This window comes from Lynx canadensis, chromosome A3 (assembly GCF_007474595.2).
Source record: "Lynx canadensis isolate LIC74 chromosome A3, mLynCan4.pri.v2, whole genome shotgun sequence".
Taxonomy (NCBI): Eukaryota; Metazoa; Chordata; class Mammalia; order Carnivora; family Felidae; genus Lynx; species Lynx canadensis.
Window position 1 is genome coordinate 87,679,281 of NC_044305.1, and position 24,771 is coordinate 87,704,051.

General features: G+C 46.1%; 1 protein-coding gene across 16 annotated transcripts in view; it reads left to right on the top strand.

Annotated features, from left to right (window-relative positions):
* The window catches only part of DYSF (dysferlin), a 227,109-nt gene that overhangs the window by 27,572 nt on the left and 174,766 nt on the right, over positions 1-24,771 (top strand). For all 16 annotated transcript variants that reach the window (XM_030310815.1, XM_030310819.1, XM_030310817.1 and 13 more), the window contains exons 2-4: positions 3,738-3,793; positions 4,724-4,815; positions 21,802-21,907. In XM_030310815.1, coding sequence (XP_030166675.1) covers positions 3,738-3,793; positions 4,724-4,815; positions 21,802-21,907 — 254 coding nt within the window. The remainder of the gene's footprint in view (positions 1-3,737; positions 3,794-4,723; positions 4,816-21,801; positions 21,908-24,771) is intronic.

A 24,771-nucleotide genomic window follows, 5' to 3' on the forward strand; every position in this document is an offset into this window, starting at 1 on the left:
ATACCCTGGAGCTACAACATGATTCTTATGGAGGCCTGCTGGCCTCCAATTCTGCAGAGCAATCCAGGGAGAGGACGTGGTCCCCTGTCCCCAACCTCACCGTGACCTGTGGGCTCTCCTGTATCTTCAACTATTGAATCTGTTAAATTACGCATGTAGAGCCACATCTCTCAAGGCCAAAATTAATTATCAAGGACAGGACAGGTCTAAATCTATGATAAGGAAGGAACTGTTTTCTTAACTGTTTCCTAATTAGCAGCATGCCTTCCCTTTCCTTGCCATCTATAAGTCATGTGATTGTACTGGCTTAAGGTTTCTTCTTTCCTGCACCTCTTAGGGGCTGTAGTGCCCTTCCGTGACCCTCCCTTAATGTCACTCAGAGAGTCTTAGCGTTGGTCCTTCTAACCATACTTAGTGAAATTTCACTGAGAGCCTTTGTTCGCCTCGTCTTTAGGGAAGGCAGGAAGTGGGAAATGCTTGAAAGACACTTTGCACAGGGCTTGGCACATGGACACTGTTCAATTAATACCAGGAGCACCAGGAGCACCAGGAAATGTTTCCAAGTGGATGACTCAAGAGTGGCTGCAGATGGGATTTTTCCATGTTACTCTTGCAGGTCATGGGGAGTTGATAGGGGAAGGGAAATAGACACTTAGATAGAATCTCTTATCTCCTCAAAACTCTATGAAGTGAGCATTCTTATTCTTCTTTTTTAAAAAAAATTTATTTAAAAAAAATTTTTTTTGTTAACGTTTATTTATTTTTGAGACAGGGAGAGACAGCATGAATGGGGGAGGGTCAGAGAGAGAGGGAGACACAGACTCCGAAACAGGCTCCAGGCTCCGAGCTGTCAGCACAGAGCCCGACGCGGGGCTCGAACTCACGGACCGCGAGATCATGACCTGAGCCGAAGTCGGATGCCCAACCGACTGAGCCACCCAGGCGCCCCCCCAAAAAAATTTATTTTGAGAGACAGAGAGAAAGCACAAGCAAGTGAGGGGCAGAGAGAAGGAGAGACAGAATCACAACAGGCTCTGATGATGGGACTCAAACCCACAAACTGTGAGATCATGACCTGAGTCTAGATCAAGAGTCAGATGCTTAATCCCCTGAGCCACCGAGGTACCCCTGAAGTGAACATTCTTCTTATTATCAATTTACCACCAAGGGAGCTAAGGCCTAGAGAGGTAATAAGTTCTAGCTAAGGTCACGCAGCAGTAGCTATTATTTGAATGACTCCAAAGCTGTGTCTCACTGATGGAGACATACCAACATGGCCTTCAAGAATGGTTCAGCCAGGGCAGGTTTGAGAAGATAACTCTTGCCCCTCCCAGATCTCCTCCTTCTCATTGTGACTCCTCTCATCCCCTTTGTCCACTGACATACTCTCCTACTCTTAATGCAGTCTTATGGCATTCCTTGAGAACAGTTCTATCCCCTGGTGATGAAGTGAACTTGGAGCCAACTTGGGAAAGAAAAGACCCATTTATTCAGCACTTCATTACTCCTTTGCCTTGCTATACACTAAGGTTACTACATGAGTAAGGCATGGTGTCCCCTCTGAAGCTCACAGTCCAGTTGGGGAGAGACATAGAAACACATATATGTGTTCTGATATGTGATCACAGCTTGCAACCATCTCTGTCTGGGAGAGACAAGGGAGATTGACAACTGAGCTGGGTATTGAAGAATCAGTAGGAGTTCACTCGATGAATCTGAGTGGGGCATGGGGGAAGAGGAAGTGAAATGAACCTCATATGTAATGAGTATGCTGTGTGCCAGGAACCTCACTCATACTATCTTGTTTAGTTTTCACAAAACCCCATGAAGAGGTATTATTGTGACCTTATAGATGAGGAAACAGAGGCTGAAATGTTCAATGAATTTCCTAAGAGTTTCTTCAAGTGTGTTACAGGGACTCCTGGAGGAATACCCACGATTCTTTGAGCAGGTCAGCAAGGTTAAAACTATTTTCAGAATAACCCAAAGATGATATGTGCCTTTTCAACTGTGTTGATATTTGCACTAATGGTACAACGGAAGGTAAAACTGCTGGTGCCTTAATACTAGTGAAGGCCTTGGTGCCACATTGTACTTGGCATTGTATTCCTCATCCTTATGTATTTGCAGTTAAAAATAAAGCCAGTTTTGTTGAAGAATGTCCTTGATAAAGCAGTACAATTATTAATTTTATTAAACTAGATCCCTAAGTACATGTGTTTGTAATATTTTGGGTGTTGAAACAGAAGTATGCATAGAACACATCTGCTACATGCTGAAAAATAGTTGTTACAAGAAAAAGCACATGTATGGCTGCTTAAGTTGTAAGCTGAATTAGCCAGTTTCTTTTTCTTTTTTTTTTTTTCTTTTTTTTTTTAAATTTTTTTTTCAACGTTTATTTATTTTTGGGACAGAGAGAGACAGAGCATGAACGGGGGAGGGGCAGAGAGAGAGGGAGATACAGAATCGGAAACAGGCTCCAGGCTCCGAGCCATCCGCCCAGAGCCTGACGCGGGGCTCGAACTCACGGACCGCGAGATCGTGACCTGGCTGAAGTCGGCCGCTTAACCGACTGCGCCACCCAGGCGCCCCTCCAGTTTCTTTTTCTTAACGTAATACTGTTTTTTACTTGAAAGAATGACTGGCAAACTGATTTTTCAGACTTGGGCACTTGATAGACATTTTCTTTCTTCTTTTTTTTTTAATTTTTAAACGTTTATTTATTATTGAGAGACAGAGAGAGACAGAGCATGAGCATGGGAGGGGCAGAGAGAGGGGGAGACACAGAATCTGAAGGAGGCTCCAGGCTCTGAGCTGTTAGCACAGAGCCCGATGCGGAGCTTGAACTCACAAACCCGGCGAGATCATGACCTGAGCTGAAGTCAGATGCTTAACTGACTGAAACACCCAGGCGCCCCGACAGACATTTTCTTAAAAATGAATGAGTGAGGGGCTCCTGGGTGGCTCAGTCGGTTAAGCGTCCAACTTCGGCTCAGGTCATGATCTCACAGCTCTTGAGTTTGAGCCCTGTGTCGTGCTCTGTGCTGACAGCTCAGAGCCTGGAGCCTGCTTCCGATTCTATATCTCCCTCTCTCTCTGCCCCTCCCCCGCTCATGCTCGGTCTCTCAAAAATAAATAAATGTTTAAAAAATTAAAAAAAAAAAAGAAAATGAATGAGCAAACTTTCCACCTCAAGCAGACATTTATTATTTGTTGCCAATCATAAAATTTGAGCTTTCAAACCAGAATTGGAATCTTAGAAAACCTGTATCTTTCAGCTTCTTGAGGAGATGGATGGTGATATTAATGAATGTGATTTTTCTGGTATTATATACTAAAATGTGTCAATATTTGGAAGGTCTACGTAACTCAGTGAGCAGAAACCTTCCAAATAACCAAGGCAAGATATTACAGAATCACGCATGGGTAAGATATTCATTCAAAGTACAAGACAGAACAATGGATTTCAATGTAATAGACTACAAAATGTTCATCTACCTTGTTTCAAGAAATACTACTTGTTGAATTTTTGGTGTAGTGTCAAAGAAGGATATCCACAATGGTCTGAAAATTTATTAAAATACACTTTCTTTTACAACTATATATCTGGTTGGATTTTCTTCCTAGATGTCAACCAAAACAAGACATCTCAACAGAGCCAATGTAGAAGGAGACATGATATCCAGCCAGGCATTAAAAAGATTTGTCTCTCCACTGTCCCTTTGTGTCTCTCATAGGGGTGAAGAAGAGAACCAAAGTCATCAAGAACAGTGTGAACCCCGTATGGAATGAGGTATATAAGGTTTCCATTCTCCCTCTTTTTTGCTCTACTGCCACCATCTTTGCAGTGACAATCTAGGGACTTGTGCAGGAGGTGACTTTCTCAGTGGTATTGTCAAGGAGGGGAGGGGCTGCTAGTCCAGTGTGTCAACTAAATCTGCTTGCCTCCTGGGAAGAGGGTTGATGGCATGGCCCGCCAGGGAGATAGAACCATCTCCTCTGATGTGGGTGTGGCATGGGGAGGAGTGCGATGTCTTTTGTTTCTATTCCTCTCAGCTCTAGCCATCCACACAGAACTACCAGCCAGATAGTTTAGGGGCTCTCTGGCCTGCCTTGTCTCCCTAACACCAGCTGTTCTTCCTGCCCAAAGCCTACCTCCTCCCCACAGTCCTCCCTGATAAACCAGGACCTCTACCATCTCCCTGCACATGGCCCCCTGGTGGTCCTTTGGAAGCTCTGGATGCCTTCTGTGGATGGGGTTGGGATGCACAGGGGTACCTTTGCTCTGAAGAGAGTCCCAGGTCCTCTGGATGGGTGTTCTCCATGTGGTACTAACTCATGCTGCCCATGAGGGGCCCGGTTTCCACATGAGCACATTGATCTTGGTCTCTGAGGACCCTGCAGGGTCACTTGATTTTCCCCAGCTGTGCTCCTGGCTTGACTTCCTGGTGATTGGTGGAATTGAGTTGGGGGAAAGGGGCCATGGGAGCCTGACCTCCTTCTCTCTTCTGCTGCCTGTGGCTTTCACTGCCTCTTCTGAAGCTCTGGAACCCTGCTGTTCGTGTATTCATTCATTTACTAATTCATCTACCCACCCACCAGCATTTTTCAAGGATGGCTGCTCAGTGTCGTGGCGGGGGGGGGGGGACCAGGGTGAACCAGACACAGTCTCTTCTCCTAGGGGGCCACCAGTTAAGATGTTTTTGTCCTCTTTTTCTTCCAGGGCTTTGAGTGGGACCTCAAGGGCATCCCTTTGGACCAGAGCTCTGAACTTCATGTGGTGGTCAAAGACCATGAGACAATGGGAAGGAACAGGTGAGGTGGGCAAGGGTGACTCTGTGCCCTGAAGGCACAGGTAGGTTTGTTGTGGACATAGACTCCAGAATCTGCAGCTAGTGTTTCAATTTAGCATTTATTGAAGACCTGCCTTTTGTGGGCTTGGGCCAGTGGTAGCTGTCGGGAGCGGCCTGCTTGTAGTCTCAAGAACTCAGCCAGGGGTAAATCTGAGAGCTGCGCAGGCTCCAGGGAAGGGAGATGGGCTCGAATCAGATGTGTACATGTTTATGCAGACAGCCTGTGCCCCAGGGAGCAGAGAGGAAAAGGCTCCCAGTGTCCTGCTCTAGCCCAGGGGTGCCACCTCTCCCGCCCAGTCCAGGCTGGTGAGGGCACTGGCACACACCCCAGCAGACGGACTGGCAAAGTGAAGCTGCAGCTAGCAGGGAGTTCTCAAGGAAGGCTTCACGGAAGAGGAGGGACGTGAGGTGAGCTTTGTGGTTTAGACGCCAAAAGATAGTAAAGGTTTGTAGTGACTGCATACCTCCCTTTGGCAGGCTTTTCTCTTGTCTCATGTATGTGGTGTGGAGGGTTTCCAGGCAGGGGCAATAGAGGAGCAAAGTTGTGGAGGCAAAAGCAGGCTCTTTACAGGCGGGCAGTGGGTCCTTTCTCCTGTTATTGAGCTCCAGGCCTTATATATGCTGGTGGTAGTGTAGGGGGGCGGGCAAGACCAACTGAGCATGCAGACTGATGGCTCTGCTCACTGCGGGGTCAGATGGTCTGAGAGATGCAGCCTGTGAGGCCCCTTAGCCTTGACTGTGAAGGTAGGGTTCAGCATCCCTGCCGGGCATGGCAGGGTACAGCTGTGTTAGGTGCTGACAGCAGTGGGTTCCTGCTCTTGGTGCCATTTACTGAAGCATCGGCTTGCTGTTTTGTGATCTGCTCACAGGGGTGCCTTTGTCTGGGAACTGGGTCAGCCAGTGTCTAAGGCCTGGGAGGCCTGGTTGTGTTACCCTGGGGTGGGAGAGGAGAGAGAGGGAAGGAGGGAGGATTGAGAGGCCTAGGGAAGGCCAACGAGGGTCTCAGGCTGCAAAACACCTGGAACGTTTGAAATCTTAAGAAGCTTGGAAGAAAACCCAACTGCCACAGTCTCTCTGTGGCTCTGCTGGTCATGGGTGAGGGCATGGTATGTGCGGGGAGGGTGGGTGCACTTTCATTGGGACCTCTACCCCATCTGCATGGGGGGGGGGCAGGGGCTGGAATCAGTTCATGCTAATGTACCCCAACACAGACATTCTGTGGAGAAAATGCAGCCTCTAATAAGTGTGAATGGTGGATCTGCAGGTGCGGAAGGGAGTAACGCTGAGCACAGGACAGTCCTGGAAGGCTTTCTGGAAGAGGGCCTCACAGACTGACTCTAAGGCTTTGGGGGGTGAAGAAGGGAGGGCATTCCAGCATTTGGGTATGGCAGACAGTCAGGCTAAGGCCTCACAGGTGGGACTCAGTCACATGACACATGCGGTCCAGTGAGGAGGGAGCCGCGGGACCCGATTGGGAGGAATTCTCAGATACTAGACTGAGGATAATAATAGCAAAAGCACAACAGCTGATGTTTACCAAGGGCTGAGCTGAGTGTCTGGCCCTGTGCTGAGTCTTTATAATACAAGATCTTTTTTTTAATCAGTTGGTTACTACTGTTACAATGATAGTCATTACAGGGGGAGACTGTGGCTTTGAGAGATGGGGTGCTTTTCTTAGAGGCTGGTGATGGCAGAACTATTCTTTTTTTAAATTAAAAAAAAATGTTTATTTTTGAGAGAGAGAGAGCACACACAATCGGGGGAGAGAAAGGGGGACAGAGGATCTGAAGCGGGCTCCATGTTGACAGCATGAGCCTGACGTGGGGCTCAAACTCCCAAACTGTGAGATTACAGACTGATGATCACAGTCTGAAGTTGGACACTCAACTGACTAAGCCACCCAGGCGCCCCTGGCAGAGCTATTCTTGAAGGCAGGTCTGCAGCATGCTCGTAGTCACTGAGTCAGAGGCTCCTAGAAGGCCCCGGCCAGTGCCGGACCCTTCTGGAGAGTTCCATTCCCTCATGATGCTGGAGTTGAGAGAACTTAGTGAGGCAAAGGTGGGACGGTCTGGTTACTGCAAGACACGCGGGAGGAAATGCATGTTTCACTTTTGTGATCATATTCAGCATTTTACAGGCCCTATAGGGAGATTTCTGAGATCATGAAGGAGACCTGACAGCAGGGGATGTGAAGATATTTTTTATCAATTCAAGGGCCAGGTTGGGTGGCATGAGGCCAGTGCCCCACATGGCGGCCCGGCTCTACAGCACCCTGGGGCCTTCTCGTTGGCCCCTCTGTGTGTCCTCTAGCTCCTAGGGGGAAGCCGGCTCCCTGAACCAGTTTACTGCAGGGCCAGGGCTAGAAATCAGTTCCTCAAATATCAATTTGCAGAATTGCTAATTCTCAAAACTTCCCAATTTGCTAGAAACTTCTTATACTTGCATGTAGGTTTTGAGTTTTCCAAACGTGTCTTAATTTTGTAGTTGTAGCAATTAAAAATTAAATTTGAATTAAACTAAATTTAAATTTAAACTTATATTCGTACACATCTGAAGAATTTCAGAGATTGCCCAAACCACATGGTCATGTGTGGAAATAGTGGAATTCTGGCTTCCTTATAGCAGCCAGTGGGGTATGCAGCCTCCATAGCAGTTCGCCGGACTGTGAGGTGCCTAAGGGTGAAGCTGTTGGAGGGGCATTTGGTACTGCTGTGTTTCCCCTCATGACTGTTGGCAGTTTGGGGTGGCCTTGACTGGTCTGCTAGCCTGGAGTGGGAGCTCAGGGAGCCTCCATGCCTCAGGACAGGAATGGAGGCTGGGAGCCTCGTGGCTACTCAACACCCACCCACCCTGAGCCCGAGGGACCCCAGAGCCAACTACGGGGCCGGGCCAACTTTGTGTTGATAAAACCAGGTTTGAAATGCAGAGAAAGGGAAACTCCACTCCTATGGATAGGAGACGCTCTTGAAAGCCCAGCTGGAGGTCCTGGACTCTTGTCTCAGGCTGCACTGAACAACTTCTTGTTTACTCTGGGCTTCTCAGAGGGACGCTGCAGAGGTGTTGACCCTGATCCCTGACTGGCTGCTCTGACCACTGGGATGTTCGGCCTAGAGGTTCCTAATCCGAGCAACACAATAGCATCACCTACAGCTTTTATCTATATCCGTGCCTTGTGGGTGTCGTTACAAAGTCCCAGGTATTAGGTGTTTCTACTGTGCAGCCCAGGGTGAGAGTCATTCATCTCAGTCCAGACCAGTGCCGCCTGACAGAACTTTCTGGGATGATGGAAATGTTCTGTGTTGGCTGGTATAACTGAGGAACTGAACCTTAAATTTTATTTACTTTTAATCAACTTAAATTTAATGTTTATTTATTTTAAAAAGTTTTTTTTTAACATTTATTCATTTTTGAGAGGCAGAGACACAGAGCACAAATGGGGGACGGGCAGAGAGAGAGGGAGACACAGAATCCAAAGTAGGTTCCAGGCTCTGAGCTGTCAGCACAGAGCCCGACGTGGGGCTCGAACCCATGAGCCGTGAGACCATGACCTGAGCCAAAGTCGGATGCCTAACTGACTGAGCTACCCAGGTGCCCCTAAAGTACTCTCAATTTTTTCATGGATTAGCTAGGAAAGAAATATAAACTGTCACTCTTGTAATAGTGTATGTGTGTAATTATTGGTGGAAATAGTCACCACAAAATACTTATGGCTAAAACCACACATGGGTAGAATCGCGAAGGGAATGTAAAAGGGAATGAAGAATCCTGTTGGTAACTGTAAACACTGACCTGGGAAAATGGGCCATAATAGAAGTAATTCTGTAAGAGAAAACTCAAAATAGAAAGGAGCTATATTCGATAGAGCTTGATGTGAACCAAAGAATTGAAAAAAAAAAGTCTTTGAGCCAAATCTGAGTTTGGGAAATTTAAACAGAAAATAGTTGTTACCATTGACACTAATTTCAGTCAAATAGAAATAAAGATTGAAGGAAAAGGAAATAGTTAATTGCACGGTATAGAAAGTACATCAACAAATTCAATGGACTTAATTTAATTTGTTCCAGAGAATGTCTTTTCAGTGGAAATGAATTAATGTAGGTATATCTTTGATTTAAACATTTGGTAAACATGCACATGGAAGCAAAAGTCTCCATGGGGTCAGAACACCCGCCTGTCAAAAAAAATACCAGGGTCAAAACGTTCTCCACTTTGACCACAGTAGCTCATTGGCTTTAGGCCTAGCCAGCCCTGGGGTAGGGTGGCCGGATTCAACAAAGAAACATTCGGGACACCCAGTTAAGTTTGTCCCAAATATCGCATGGGATTTATTTATTTATTTATTTATTTATTTATTTATTTATTTGAGAGACAGAGAGAAGGAGCATGTGAGTGGGGGAGGGGGAGAGGGAGGGAGAGAGAACATCCTAAGCTGGCTCCATGCTCAGCACCAAGCCCGATGTGGGACTCGATCCCACAACCGTGAGATCATGACCTGAGCTGAAATCAAGAGTCAGACCCTTAACTGGCTGAGCCACCTAGGTGCCCTGCATGGGATCTACTTATAATAAAAAATTGTTCACTGTTTATCTGAAATGTCAGCTTAACAGGGAATCCTGTATTTGGTCTGGCAACTCTTTCTCAGGGTGACTATGCACCCTGCCTCCCTTTAATCAAGCCGCATAGAAGGACCCCTAACTCTACACCAAGGACTAGTTCAGAGGCACTTAACTGCATATGAAAAAGCCTTTGTTTAGTGTTTAGGATAGCATTTTCTATGCAATAGTGTGGTCTACTTGGTACCTCTTAGGGACCCGGTGACTCCGTAAAGTGGGGCATTGAGCCCCACTCAGCCCCACGCAGAGCCTTGCCTGCCCTCCCCTGCCCGTGATCTGGGTCATCAGTCATGGTGTCCATATCTGGCTGGGGGCCCACGAGGCAATTTGGGAACCTTCTTGAATGCCTGCTCCTTCTCCTCCTTCCTCTTTTGGTTGCTCCTCTTCCCACCCTTACACAGGGTTTGACATTGTGGTCCAGCAGAAGAACAGGGGTCTAGTCTCAGCGAAGCTCCCTGAGCCTCTCTGTTTCTTCCTCTTCGAGGGGTGTCAAATGAAACGCACAAGCTCATCTGAGGGAAGTGCTATGAAGAGGCTGCTCCATACATGGCAGTTCCTTTTGGCACATCCTCTTTTCCGTGTCTTTCTTGTGCTGCTCTCCTGCTGCCCCAGTTCCTTCCGTTCTCACTGGCTCAACCCTTTCCCATCAAAGCCTGCTCTCAGCCAGTGATGATTTGAAAAAAGACTAATTCATACTAAAGTGTTGGTGGCAGCCCATGGCTTAATGTTTTGCTCCTCTTAGGAGCCTGGGGAATGGTGCTGTCTATGCCAGACTCTGTTTAAAAAAATTTTTTTTTAAATTTTTATTTATTTTTGAGAGAGAAAGAGAGACAGAGCCCAAGCAGGGGAGGGGCAGAGAGAGAGAGGGCGACACAGAATCTGAAGCAGGCTCCAGGCTCTGAGCTGTCAGCACAGAGCCCGACGTAGGCTTGAACTCGTGAACTGAGAGATCACACCCTGAGCTGAAGTCGCAGGCTTAACTGCCTGAGCTACCCAGGCGCCCCTGCCAGACTCTGTGTAGACCAGCAAAAGAATGTTAATGGTGAGCAGCAGACGCCACTATAGGCTTTGAGGAGATATTTTGGGAATAGTGGTCTACCTGACCTCTGTGACTATCGCTTTCAGGGCAGCCTCTGAGCCCAGAGTAGGCCTTGGTGCCCTCAGGGTTTGTGTGTGGGGGGGTGTCCTGGGCCTCCTGGGACAATGGGCTAACGTATTGGGGAATGTGGGCATTTCCGGGGAGGAGCTAACAAAAGTCTTAGTCCTTAACAAGAGGAGCCCAGCACAAGAATGCACAGGGGATGGCCGTGGCTGCTGGGGGAGGGGGTCCGGCCGGATGGTGCCTGTGGCCCCTACAGGGAGTGCGTTGATGTGGTGGAGGGATTTCTTCCCTGAGGGAGCAGGGGGTCTCAGGTCCCCAGCTGTGTCCACAGAGCCGAGCAGGGGAGGGGTGGTGGCATGACAATGAGGCTCAAAGCCTTCTCTCAGGGACCTCCTGTCAGTAGTGAGCCTCATCCTGACACTGTCTGCGACCTGGATTTCTCTGAACCTGCTTCCTCATCAGGATAATGGCCACAATAGTACCTACACTGCGTGGTTGTCGCGAAGCTTGAATGAGATAGTGTGTGGGTGTCAGATGCCCTACTGCGTGCTTGGCACATTGGAAGGTGTGTAGCGTGAGGGGACTGTTGGGTCCGTACAAACACACGTACACAGACCACACCGACTGAACGTACCACTCACACGCTCCTCGTGGACACAGAGTGTGCACCAACATGCCTCACACATATGTGCACACACATTCCTTAATTTATGAAAACTCACAAGAATATAAAAATTTCAAGTGTTTTTTTATAAGCAAAAGTAACCTCCATTCTTAAAAAGCTATAAAGGAAGAGGTGCAAGTTTTCCCAGCCTTCCCCCCATCTGCTGCTTCCCTTCCCTCCAGTGTGTCTGTTGTTGACAATTTGGCGCATGTCTTCCTCCGCTTTTCCTAAGCCTGTGCAAACATCAGTTTACATACGTGTGTATGCATGTTCTTAAACAAAAATGAAACCATGCCATACATACTGGTCTACACCCTGCTTTTTGTCAATTCATCATGGACCCTTTCCCAGGTCAGTATGTATTGACCAGCCCCATTTTAAATGGTTGTGTGGTATTTCACAGGGTGGGCACCCCATAATTTATCCCACCGTATCCTTACTGGCTGGGATTCGGTTTCTTTCTCATTTCTTTCCTGCCCCTTCAGTGGATATCTTTATCCAAATTGCTTTATGTCCTTAGACTATTTTTTTCTTTAAAATAGATCCTTAAAAGTGGGATTACTGGATCAAAGGATATGAACATATAACATTTTCATAAATTCTGCCAAATTACTTTTCAAAAACGTGTTCTAATTATGTCTACCAACAGTGTAAAAAAAGGTGCCTGTCAATTTTTATTTTTGCTTAGTGCCATGGTAGGGGGAGAAAAGTATCTTATAAACTGTGTGTGTGTGTGTGTGTGTGTGTGTGTGTGTGTATGTGTGTGTGTGTTTAAGATTTTATTTTTAAATAATCTCTATACCCATTGGGGGAGTCGAACTCACAAGCCCTATATCAAGATCAAGAGTCACATGCTTTCTACTGACTGAACCAGCCAGGTGCCCCTAAACTATTTTCTTGACTACTTGTGAAGTTGGGCATCTTTTCATGTATTTTATTGTCCATTTATACTTCTTCTTCTGTCAATTTCCTATCGTTATATTTTGAATTGCTTGCTTTTTTCTTACTAATTCATAGCAGTTTGTGTGTTTGGGGTCCTATTGGGAATATTAACTCTCCATCTGTGTTATGTGTGGAGGGTATTTTCTCCCTGCTGACAAATGTCATTCCCACCTAGGAATAGACACTCACCCAGATGTGTGTGTGTGCACTAAGACATTTAAAGAGGTAGAGTGGCAGTTTGCTGTTGCTAGAAGTTGGGGAAAGTAAGCCTAAGTTCAGCCTCTGGGTTTCATTAGGCTGGTTTGCAGGCCCCCCCCCCCCTTCTGGAATATTTATTTGGGAGGCAGGAATATTTACAGTTCACCACCTCATTGTTTTCAGCATAGTCGGAAGTGTTGACCGTTCCCTTATATTCCAAGGATTTTTATAACTATAGACTCCAGGACATCCCTGAGTTTCAGAATAGTTTTTCTTTTTTTGTTGTTTTTTTGTTTTTTTGTTTTTTTCTGGATTGAAGTGGAAAACTATTTAGTCACCTTTGGGCAGTCCCTGGGGAATCAGATACCGGGGGGAAGGCTGCCAGAGGCCAGGGGTGGGAATGTCCGGCTGTCCCTCATTTCCTGCTCCTCATTGCCAGGCACGAATGGCTGAGGGCTGGAGGGGGCACAGATCACAGCTGTCTCCTCACAGGGATCTTAAATCTCCCCGGAGTGTGTTCGTGTGTGCGTGTTTGTGTGCATCCTGCCAGAACAGGGAGTCTGACTTTCCTGTCACGACTGATTCATTGAATCTGGTGAGAGGAAGGTGCAGCTGAGTCAGTGATGAGCGGATTTGAGTTGTCATGTATGTATTTTTAGTTGACATGTTCTTTTCTTAGTTTAAAAGATAAAAAAATGAGAAACTGACATATGGAAACACTTCTGGAGTTTTTTTAAGAAACAATTTTGAACTTACAAAAAAGTTGCAAAAGTAGAACAAAGAAGGGGGCCTGGGTGGCTCAGTTAAGTGTCCCACTCTTAATTTCGGCTTAGGTCATGATCTCACCGTTCATGGGATTGAGCCCCGCATCAGGCTCTGGGCTGACATCGAGGAGCCTGCTTTGGATTCTCTCTCCCTCTCTCTCTGCCCCTCCCCTGCTTGTGCACACACACTCTCTCTCAAAATAAATAAACTTAAAAAAATATCAATATCACTGATTAACATTCTACTCCATTTGCTTTATAATATTCTCTCTCCTCTCCCTCCTTCTCGTTTTCTTCCTTCCTTTTTCTCTGTCTCTCATTTGAGGGTAAGTTACATTCATCATGGTCCTCTATCCCTAAATACTTCAGGGTATATTTCCTAAGAAACATGTAAAATATATTTTTAAGAATTTAGAAATAGGGATTAAGAATAGGGATATTCTTTTACATAATCACACTGTAGTTACCAACTTCAGTAAACTTAACACGGCTGCCATACTTCATCTAATTCACCGTTCATCTTCTGTCCTATCAATTGACCAAATAATGCCTTTTATAGCAAGTCCCCCTCCCCCTCTTTCTCAGTATGGGATCCAGTCTAGACTCTCATATTGAATTTAGTTGTTGTATTTCACCAGCCTTCTTTTTTTTTAAATGTATTTAATTTATTTATTTTTATTTTTTTATTTTTTTAAAAGATTTTATTTTATTATATTATATTTATTTTATTTTATTTATTTATTTTTCAATATATGAAGTTTATTGTCAAATTGGTTTCCATACAACACCCAGTGCTCATCCCCAAAGGTGCCCTCCTCAATACCCATCACCCACCCTCTCCTCCCTCCCACCCCCCATCAACCCTCAGTTTGTTCTCGGTTTTTAAGAGTCTCTTATGCTTTGGCTCTCTTCCACTCTAACCTCTTTTTTTTTTTTCCTTCCCCTCCCCCATGGGTTTCTGTTAAGTTTCTCAGGATCCACATAAGAATGAAACCATATGGTATCTGTCTTTCTCTGTATGGCTTATTTCACTTAGCATCACACTCTCCAGTTCCATCCACGTTGCTACAAAAGGCCATATTTCATTCTTTCTCATTGCCACGTAGTACTCCATTGTGTATATAAACCACAATTTCTTTATCCATTCATCAGTTGATGGACATTTAGGCTCTTTCCATAATTTGGCTATTGTTGAGAGTGCTGCTATAAACATTGGGGCACAAGTGCCCCTATGCATCAGTACTCATGTATTCCTTGGGTAAATTCCTAGCAGTGCTATTGCTGGGTCATAGGGTAGGTCTATTTTTAATTTTTTGAGGAATCTCCACACTGTTTTCCAGAGCGGCTGCACCAGTTTGCATTCCCACCAACAGTGCAAGAGGGTTCCCGTTTCTCCACATCCTCGCCAGCATCTATAGTCTCCTGATTTGTTCATTTTGGCCACTCTGACTGGCGTGAGGTGATATCTGAGTGTGGTTTTGATTTGTATTTCCCTGATGAGGGGCGACGTTGAGCATCTTTTCATGTGCCTGTTGGCCATCCGGATGTCTTCTTTAGAGAAGTGTCTATTCATGTTTCCTGCCCATTTCTTCACTGGATTATTTGTTTTTTGTGTGTGGAGTTTGGTGAGCTCTTTATAGATTTTGGATACTAGCCCTTTGTCCAATATGTCATTTGCAAATATCTTTTCCCATTCCGTCAGTTGCCTTTTAGTTTTGTTGATTGTTTCCTTTGTAGTGCAGAAGCTTTTTATCTTCGTGAGGTCCCAATAGTTCATTTTTGCTTTTAATTCCCTTGCCTTTGGGGATGTGTCAAGTAAGAAATTGCTACGGCTGAGATCAGAGAGGTCTTTTCCTGCTTTCTCCTCTAGGGTCACCAGCCTTCTTTAATCTGGAACATTTCCCACAGCCTTCGTCTTTTACAACAACTTACATTTTTGAATAATATAATACACCAGTTTTTTGTTAATTGAATATTCTTCATTTGAAGTTTGTCTCATGTTTTTCTCATGGTTAGATTTGTTACTAATTTCTGGCCAGAGTACTTTGTGGGTGTGTTGATCTGTCTCAGGTTCTAGAAGCACAAGATGTCCCTCATTGGAGATGTCCATTTTGATCACTTGTCGAGGTGGTGTCTGATTTTTCCATTGCATATTTACTGCTCTTTTCACCCCTTTGAAGTCTCATTTTTTTAAATATATTTTTTTCTTTATTTTATTTTAATTTTTTTTAACGTTTATTTATTTTTGAGACAGAGAGAGACAGAGCATGAACAGGAGAGGGTCAGAGAGAGGGAGACACAGAATCCGAAACAGGCTCCAGGCTCCGAGCTGTCAGCACAGAGCCCGACACGGGGCTCGAACCCACGGACCGCGAAATCATGACCCCAGCCGAAGTCGGCCGCCCAACCGACTGAGCCACCCAGGCACCCCTCTTTATTTTATTTTAGAGAGAGTGAGCAAGCGAGCAGGGGAGAGGGGCAGAAGGAGAGAGAGAGAATCTCAAGCAGGTCCACACTTAGCATGGAGCCCAATGTGGATCTTGATCCCACAACCCTGTCTCAAAGAGTCAGATATTCAACTGACTAATCCACCCAGGTGCCACCCTCCTCCCAAAGTCTTTTAAGAGACACGTTTAGACCCTGCAAATATCCTGTGCCTCATCAAAATGTGCCCCTAAATTTAGCGTCCACAGAAAAAGGCCTGAGGTTTTTAAATGAAATTATTTAGATTTCTCTGTGTTTCATTAGAATAAACTCACTTGGCCACTTTAATTTATAGCCTCCCACTTAGGGCTCAGATTTGGAGGCCATTACCCTGTAGTTCTTCTCCCATCTCTGATAGGATAGTAGCCTCACTGGGTGATGAGTCTGGGAACTAGTTCCTTTTCCTTGGAGGAAAAATGTGTGCCCTGTCAATGTGTAAACTGCCTGGACCTCTCCCTCCTCCCCCGTGCCAATTCCTGACTTCTCTTTCAGTCTGTGGGATGGCAGCAGTGATTTCAGCCCTCGCATTTCTCCTGCCCCCACATTCTGATGGCTCCAGAACATAGCACTGCCAAGAGGGATGGCCAGGTCTGGGGAGGAAAACAGAGACCTGTTTCTATTAGTAGGCTGCAGGGGGCGGGGGGCGGGGGGCGGGGGGAGATGGGGACGTGGGGTGGTGGGTATTCCTTCCCATCTTCCAGTTTCTGCACACACTCAGAGCTGGCTCTCGGGCAGCTGGTGCAGGACCCCCAGGCCCCTCCTTGCCTCATATGACCTCTGCTGAATCCTGTCTGCCACAAGTGGCCACTGATTGGTATCAGTGCCAGTGCCAGTGCTCCTGAGCACCTGGCATCGCTGCTTTCGTGTAGGCCTCTGGGCCCTAGAATCTGTGCCTCAGTCTTGACCTCTGGATGTGGTGGGTCTCCCTGAGGGTCTGGGCCCTCCTCCCCTAGGCCTCCTGAATAAAGCCACCTCTCCTCCAACTCTATGGAAGAATGAATGAAGAGTGGCCATAAGGGTTTCCTATGATCAAGCCTGAGACCCAGCCTACCTCCCCAGGAAGTCCGACCTCCCCAGGCTGGCCTCCCAGAGCAGTTCTGTGCTGCCCACTCTGGGGCAGCCTGCTCCTTAGGGGTGGGGACGGGCAGCTGGCTGTGCTGCCTCCAGCCTCTCCTCCTAGAGGAGTGGGGGCTTGTGAAGCCACCCAGTTCCTCCAAAGGACTGGTTCCAAGGCCTATGACAGGGGTGGGAGGTGGGGGCATTTCAAGGTCCAGAAAGATATTAAGGGAGGAAATAACAAGCAGTCCCTCCTGGCCCAGGTCTCCCTGCCTCCGGAGGTGCCTGGGCTGGCAGGGGTGGGGCCGGCACTTCCCTCTGCATTTCCTCCCATTGTTCCTGCCCCACTTCCGGGAATTCTCCGTGGGGCGGAGGGTTGGCTGGCCTGGTGCCAGAAAGGGAGTCCTTGGAGGCCAGGCCTTGCTCTTGCAGCAGGTTCCAGGGCTCCCTTCCAGCAGCATGTCTGCACCACCAAGCCTGCCACCCCCTCCGCTCCCACTGTCCGCTCTGCCTTTCCCTTTCCCAGGTGACCCCTCAGGGATGTGGGGACCTGAGTTCTAGGGCAGGCTCTGCCATCCACCTGCTGAAGCCAGTCTGTCTGCTCTGCTGCCCGGAGGGAAGTGTGACTCTGATGCCATGGATTCACAGGTCTTTTACACCAACTGTCTTGTCTTTTTTGACATTGCCTGGGGCCAGATGTAACCCAACTAACTAACATGAGTTTGCTCTTCAGTGAGTCACATATAGAAATTGCAGCTGGTAGAGTTGTTGCACAAAGGAAACTTTCTTTGCAGCAAATAAAGATCATGGGGAATAACTTCCAAAGCCATGACTTCCCTAGCAAGGGGTGAATGGGTTCCTTCTATTTAAAATCTTTAGACAGGGTATGAGGACAGTCATGCACCTTAAGGAAATATGCCTGTACTTACATTGTATGTTATGTAAATGAGGCTTGTGCTCCTCCTCAGGCAGAGATTTTAGTATTATAATGAGGTAAAGGTAACTGTTAGTCACTCCATGGCTCACTCCATGGTTCATCCGTGCAGTGTAAGTGGAGAGTTAAACTCGACCTGGTCTGGGTAGTCTGGGCTACTGGAACTCTTCATCAGGGTGGTCATTATTGTTTGAGGGGTAGTTTTGGTTTCCATCATGGGATGCTATGCCAGTGGGGTCTTTTTCCTGAGTTAAGAGACAAACTTCCTGATTACAATTCTTTGAATAGATAAGACAAAGAAGAGCTTATAGAAAAATGTGGGACAAAGGTCATAGGGTACAAGCAGGCGAGCAGGTCTTGGGTTCTACCTGGTGACACTGAGGACACTTCAGTCAACACACTGGTGACAAGTGCCTTCCCCATGCTGGCCCTATAGGATGGAGACACTCCAGGAGCCCCTGCTTACGCTGTGGTACAAGCCTGCTCCGTGCTGCAAAAGAATATAACACACACCAGTCCAAATTCTAGAAAATGTGACTCCTGGCATCACGAGGAATGAATAGTAGTGAACGTCTCTCTCTTTAGCCCTTTCTTTAAAGAAATGTCAGAAAAATATTACAAAATTCCGCGAAAATCAGGCTATTGCCTTGCTGGCGAAGGAACCTGTAAGGTGACCGACAGTCCACTGGTCCCAAGAATAATGGAGCTCAAGTGATTTTATTGTCTAGAAACTTATGTAAGTGGCAGTTAATTAATTAGTAATTAATTACTTTTATCGTGGTAAAATATACATAACAAAACTTACCATTTTAACTATTTTAAGTGCACAGCTCAGTGGCATTAAGCACATTCACACTGTTGTGCGACCATCACCACCATCTGTGTCCAGAACTTTTTCATCACCCCAAACTGAAGCTGTACCCACTAAATAATAACTCCCCATTCCCTCTACCCTCCTGGTAACCTCTATTTTATTTTCTTTCTTCAAAAACTTGCTTATTCTAGGAACTTCATGTAAATGGAATCATACCGTATATATCTTTTTGTATCTGGCTTATTTCACTTAGTATAATGTCTCCAAGGTTCATCCATGTTGTCGCAGGTGCCAGAATTTCTTTCCTTTTTTGTTTGTAATTTTTTTAATGTTTATGTATTTTTGAGAGAGACAGACACAGAGTGGGAGTGGGGGAGGGTCAGAGAGAGAGGAAGACACAGAATCCGAAGCAGGCTCCAGGCTCTGAGCTGAGAGCCCGATGTGGGGCTCGAATTCACGAATGGTGAGATCAGACCTGAGCCGAAGTTGGACACTTAACCGACTGAGCCACCCAGGCGCCCCCAGAATTCCTTTCCTTTTTTAAGGCTTAATAATATTTAATTGTATGCATGCTTTTAATTAATTAATTTTATTTTAATTTTTATTGCATTTTATTTATTCATTCATCTGTTCATTCATCTGTTGATAGATACTTGGGTTGCTTTCATTTTTTGGCGATTGTGAATAATGCTGTTATGAACATGGGTATACAAATATCTCTTTGACTTCCTGATTACAATTCTTTGAATAGATAACCCAGAAATGGACTTGCTGGATTCTGTGGTTTGATCCATTTTTCCTTTCCCTTTTTTTCATTCCCACCAACAAGACACAAGGATTCCAGTTTCTCCGCATCCTCACCTACCTTTGTTGTTTGCTTTTTTTTTTTCGACAGTGGCCATCCTAATGAATGTGAGGTAGTATCCCATTGTGAGCAGTTTTTTGTCTTTTTATGAATATTTTATTTTATTTTGTAAATTTAAATTTTAATTAACATACAGTGGAATATTGGTTTCAGCAGTAGAATTCAGCGATTCGTCACTTACATACAACACCCAGTGCTCATCACAAGTGCCCTTCTTAGTACCCATCACCCATCTAGCCCATCTCTCACCCACGTCCCTCCATCACCCGTCAATTTGTTCTCTATCGTTAAGAGTCTCTAGTGGTTTGTTTCCCATAGTGGTTTGTTGAGAGTCTCTAGTGGTTTGTTTCTCTTTTCTTTCCCATAGCCCCCTTTCCCATATGTGCATCTGCTTTGTTTCTTAAATTCCACATATGAGTGAAATCATATGGTATTTGTTTTCTCTGATTGACTTTATTTTGCTTAGCATAACACATTCTAGCTCCTTTTGTCACTGCAAATGGCAAAATTTCATGATTTTTGATGGCTGAGTAATATTCCATTATATATGTATATATATGTATGTGTGTATATATACAATATATTATATATATAGTATATGTATGTGATGTATATAATATATATTATGTAATGTATATATCACATCTTCTTTATCCATTCAACAGTGGATGGACATTTGGGCTCTCTCCATAGGTTGGCTATTGTTGATAATGCTGCTATAAATGTTGGGGCGTATGTACCTCTTTGAATCTGTATTTTTGGGTAAATCTGTATTATGGGTAGATACCTAATAGTGCAATTACTGGATCATAGGGTAGTTCTACTGGATCATAGGAGCCTCCATACTGTTCTCTAGAGTGGCTGCACCGGTTTGCATTCCCACCAGCAGTGCAAGAGGGTTCCCCTTTCTCTGCGTCTTTGCCAACATTTGATGTTTCTTGTGTTGTTAATTAGCCATTCTGACAGGTGTGAGGTGGCATCTCATCATGGTTTTGATTTGTGTTTCCCTGATGCTGAGTGATGCTGAGCATCTTTTCATGTGTCTGTTAGCCATCTGGATGTCTTCTTTGGGAAAATGTTTATTCATATCTTCTGCCCATTTGCTAACTGGGTTATTTGTATTTTGGGTGTTGAGTTTGATAAGTTCTTTATAGATTTTGGATACTAACCCTTTATCAGATATGTTGTTTGCAAATATCTTCTCTCATTCCATAGGCTGCCTTTTAGTTTTGTTGATTATTTCCCTTGCTGTGCAGAAGCTTTTTATCTTGAAGTCCCAATAGTTCATGTTTGCTCTTGTTTCCCTTGCCTTTGGAGACGTGTCTAGTAAGAAGTTGCTGTGGCCAAAGTCAAAGAGGTTGCTGCCTGTGTTCTCCTTTAGGATTTTGATGGCTTCCTGTGTGAGCAACCAGTTTTAAAAATCAGCTATTTAGGTCAAGATAGAAATTTTATTTCCATAAAGCTTCATAAAACCTGTATTCATAAAAACCTATATTCTAATCAGTTGTTACAGACACTAGAAAAGAAAGAAGGCCCCAAATAATAGGTGTGCTGTTTATTCATCAGGGAAAAAAAAATTAAGAAGCAAATGATGAGAGCACTCCTGTGGCTTTTCATTGTTCACACCCTGACAGCAATATGCAGGAAGCACACAGAAGTCTGATGGGACATCAGGCGACAGTTCTGATAGACACGGGCCACTTGCTGTTCCTGATTTCCGGCCACCGCTACAGAGATGCAGAATGCAGTTTGCCCATTTTTTAGCTTAGGGAACACACACATTTTCCTTGGCACTCTTTCAAGGATCCCTTAACTGATTGTCACTCAATGATCTACTCTTTCCAAGAGCCCATACATTTATGGGACTCCCACCCCTCAGTCAGAGGTGCTGCCTTAGGTGTATGTGGTGTGACAGTCCTGGGCCTCTCTTGGGAGTGGGACATGTCCACCCTGGCCCAATTTGCTTTTCTTCCTGTCTCTGAAGACAGGAAAGACTGTTTTTCATTTATGATCATTGCTGGCCGAGGCCTGGGAAAGCAATATAGATGGCCAGTGTAGATGGAGTTTAGAGGGGCTACTGCACCTTCAGAGCAACGCAGGTGTGATGGCTTTCAGGAGACACGGGTCTGGTGGATTGTTGAGGTGTGATGGGCAAGACAGCCCTTATATGGGAGTGTCCAGGCAGACAGGGGTGATGGGGCGAGTCCTCTGGGGAGAGGCAGAAAGGGGTCAAAGTTGACCTTGGGAGAAGGTGTCTCTCATCTGTGTGCAGGGAGAGGGGCCTGGCCCTCCTCGGATGGTACATGGGGTGGCTGGGGGCAGGGTGCTAGGGAGCATTAAGGGGTCCTAAGGGACTGTGGTGTTCTAGGCAGATCAGCTTTGCCTGCAGGGTGTTTGTTTGTGGGGTAAGGTGGTAGGGTAAGGGGTGGGGGTGGGGGTGGGGGTGGTCTGTTGGGAGAAGAGTCAGGCACATTAGGCTAATTCTTTACATTCTACTTTTCTCTCCATTTAGGTTCTTGGGGGAAGCCAACATCCCACTCCGGGAGGTCCTTGCCACCCCCAGTCTGTCTGCAAGCTTCAATGCTCCCCTGCTGGACACCAAGAAGCAGCCCACGGGGGTAAGTGCACACTGGGTCTTTGCATCAGGCTAGTGTCTGGTCTGAGGACTTGCCTTTCTGACCCAAGTGGTGTTTCATAGTCCAGCTACCAGCAACCAGGCCAGGTCCTCCCTGGCTAGAGCTTAGGGTGCTGGGGAAAGGAACTGGCATGGAAGAGGTGGGAAGGGGGCGGGAGGGAATCCTGGCCCCACCTGCTGGGCTCAAGTCAGCCTTGTCTCACACCAGCTTTGCCTGTCCCCCTGGGTCCCCTCCTGCTCTGGAGGGAGGCACAGTCACCTCCTGGGACTGGTTTTCCACTAGAAACCTGATGTCTCCCCAAGCTTTCTGGGCAGCCTTGGTTATGGCTCCCCCAATCTCCTTGGCAGCCCTCCCTCACCACCCAGCCCCCATCTCTGGATCTGGAATATCTGAGTCATCTGGGTCACAGATCACAAGGGAAGGGGGACAGACATTTCCCTCCCCTGCCCACCGGGACCTGTCAGACCCTCTTCCTTTCCTCCATTGTCCTTCCTGCTCCTCCCCCAGCCTTTCCAGTGCTTTCCCAGTCCTAGCAGACAATTTCCAGCTCTCATCTCTGGCTTCCCGTTATTTTTAGGGAGCTAAATATATGCTGCAGGGTTCTTTCTTCCTGGTCAGTAGAATTCCTGACCTTCCCTCTGGGTCAGCTCCACCTCCCAGGATGCACTGGGGGACTATCCATTTGGAAATACTTCCTCCCAGTGAGGCCCTGGGGATTCTGGGCTGAATTCTCTTAGACACAGTGGGGCTACCTTGTGTGTGTGTGTGAAGGGGGGAGGCTCTTGGCTGGCTTGGTGAGTCAGGAAGTGGCCGATCTGGGCAGAACTCTGATTGGAACTACTACTGGGTACTGAGAGCTGGGGAAAGAGAGTGACTGACTGAAGTCACATAGTGAATCCATGTCCAAATAGGGACAAATTACTGAAGTCACATAGTGAATCCATGTCCAAATAGGGACAAATTACTGAAGTCACATAGTGAATCCATGTCCAAATAGGGTGGCACATCTTTTAAACTCTCAGGAGTAGAAGAGACTTGAATGGATTCCTGGTCCACTGTGCTTCTGATGCTGGAATTTCTTCCCGAGGCATCTTACTTAGGCCAATGTTGGCTGGATGCTTCCCTGATGAGAGATGTTACTTCCCAGGAGAATCCATCCCTTTCTCAGATAGTGCTTATGGGCAGAACGTTTGGGTTTAGTGCAGTGATCACTCGTAGGTTTGTAACCTCTTTAAGAGCTTTCCAGGTGAAATCTGAAACCAGCTCCCTTTCAAGGAAGGCAGGGAGAGAGCAAAGAAAGAGGCAGGGCACTCCAGACTGGTAGGCAGCCGGTTTAGTAAGCAGGGAACTTACCTATGAGGCTTGTCTGGGGCAACAGCAAGATAAGTAGATATCTGCACCCATCCACCAAATCTCAAAAGTTTGTATAGAGATCTTAACTGGGTTCAGTCATGGATACCATCCAGATAGTCTCAATGCCATGTCACTAGCTCAAGACGATGCCCGGAGCAGTCTTTGGGAGCAAGGACGGCAAGCAGAACTTACATTCCAAGGATGGTAGAGGGGGTGAGGAGCCTCTAATTGTCTAGGTTTAGCTCATGGGTCAACTGGTGGGCGTGTCCTCTGATAATCTCCTTCAGTATCACTGAGCCTGTCTCCATCACCTCTTGATCCCCCCTTGTCCTCCATCTGAATTCTCCAGTCTAGTCATGCAATCTAAGGGTTCTAGCACCAATTTCCAATGTGTGTATGTGGGTTTTCCCCCCACACCACCAAGCAATTCTCTGACACCAGCTGGGTGTCCTACAATTCAACTCAGTTCTGACACTGTCTATCCAGAGACAGCACTGGGTTAAGGGCTTAGTCCTGCAAGACCTTCCCTTCCCCTTCCGATGCCAATCTCAAGTCCAGTCTCTAGGCGGAATGTTCTTATGACCCAATCTTGGGTTTGATTAATTTGGTAGAGTGGCTTGCAGAACTCAGAGAAATATTTTATTTACTAGATTACTGGTTATTATCCAACTTGGAAGCTCTCCAATCCCTGTCCTTTGGGTTTTTATGGAGACTTCATTGGCAACTGAACTCATTCACCAGCCGTGGAGGTGGTGGGGCTGAAAGTTCTACAACCTTCTAATTGCAAGGTTGGCTCCAATAGCAACCAGATCCAATCCTTAGGTGATTTCCATTAGCACAACAAAAGACACATTTATGGTTTTTATCACTTAGGAAATGCCAAGGAGTTCCCAAAAGGACCTCTGTGCCAGAATCAGGGACAATGACCAAATATACATATATACACACATATATTTGTAATTAGAAATCACAGTATCACATCCACATAGACAAGAAGGACTCCAAGCACTTCTGGATTCTGAGGAGGACCACGGCTTTCTCTACAGGTGTAGAGCACTAATGGATGAACTGTACGTAGCTGGTGAAGGAGATACTTTGAGTCAAGGATCTGCTTGGAGCTTCTCCAACAAACCTCAGGGCTGGGCTGCACTTTGTTGTGTATTGAGCCCCTCTTTTAGAGTTCCTCTCAAACTTCTTTTAGACCCAATCTCAACAGGGGGTGCCCCCCCCCCAACATCAACTCAATTCTGATACCATCTACCCAGAGACAGTATCAGATTCCACAAATTAAGGATTCAGTCCTACAAGTAGTGTGCCTCCACCTTCTGCTTTAGATGCCAGTCACAAGCCCCAGGCTGTCTCCTGTGCTTCTGACCAACAAGCTACAGATTGGAAGTTCAGTGACCTTCTCCTTAGGTTTGATTAATTTGCTAGAGCAGCTTACAGAACTCAGAAAAACACTTACTAACATTTACCAGTTTATTAAAAGATTT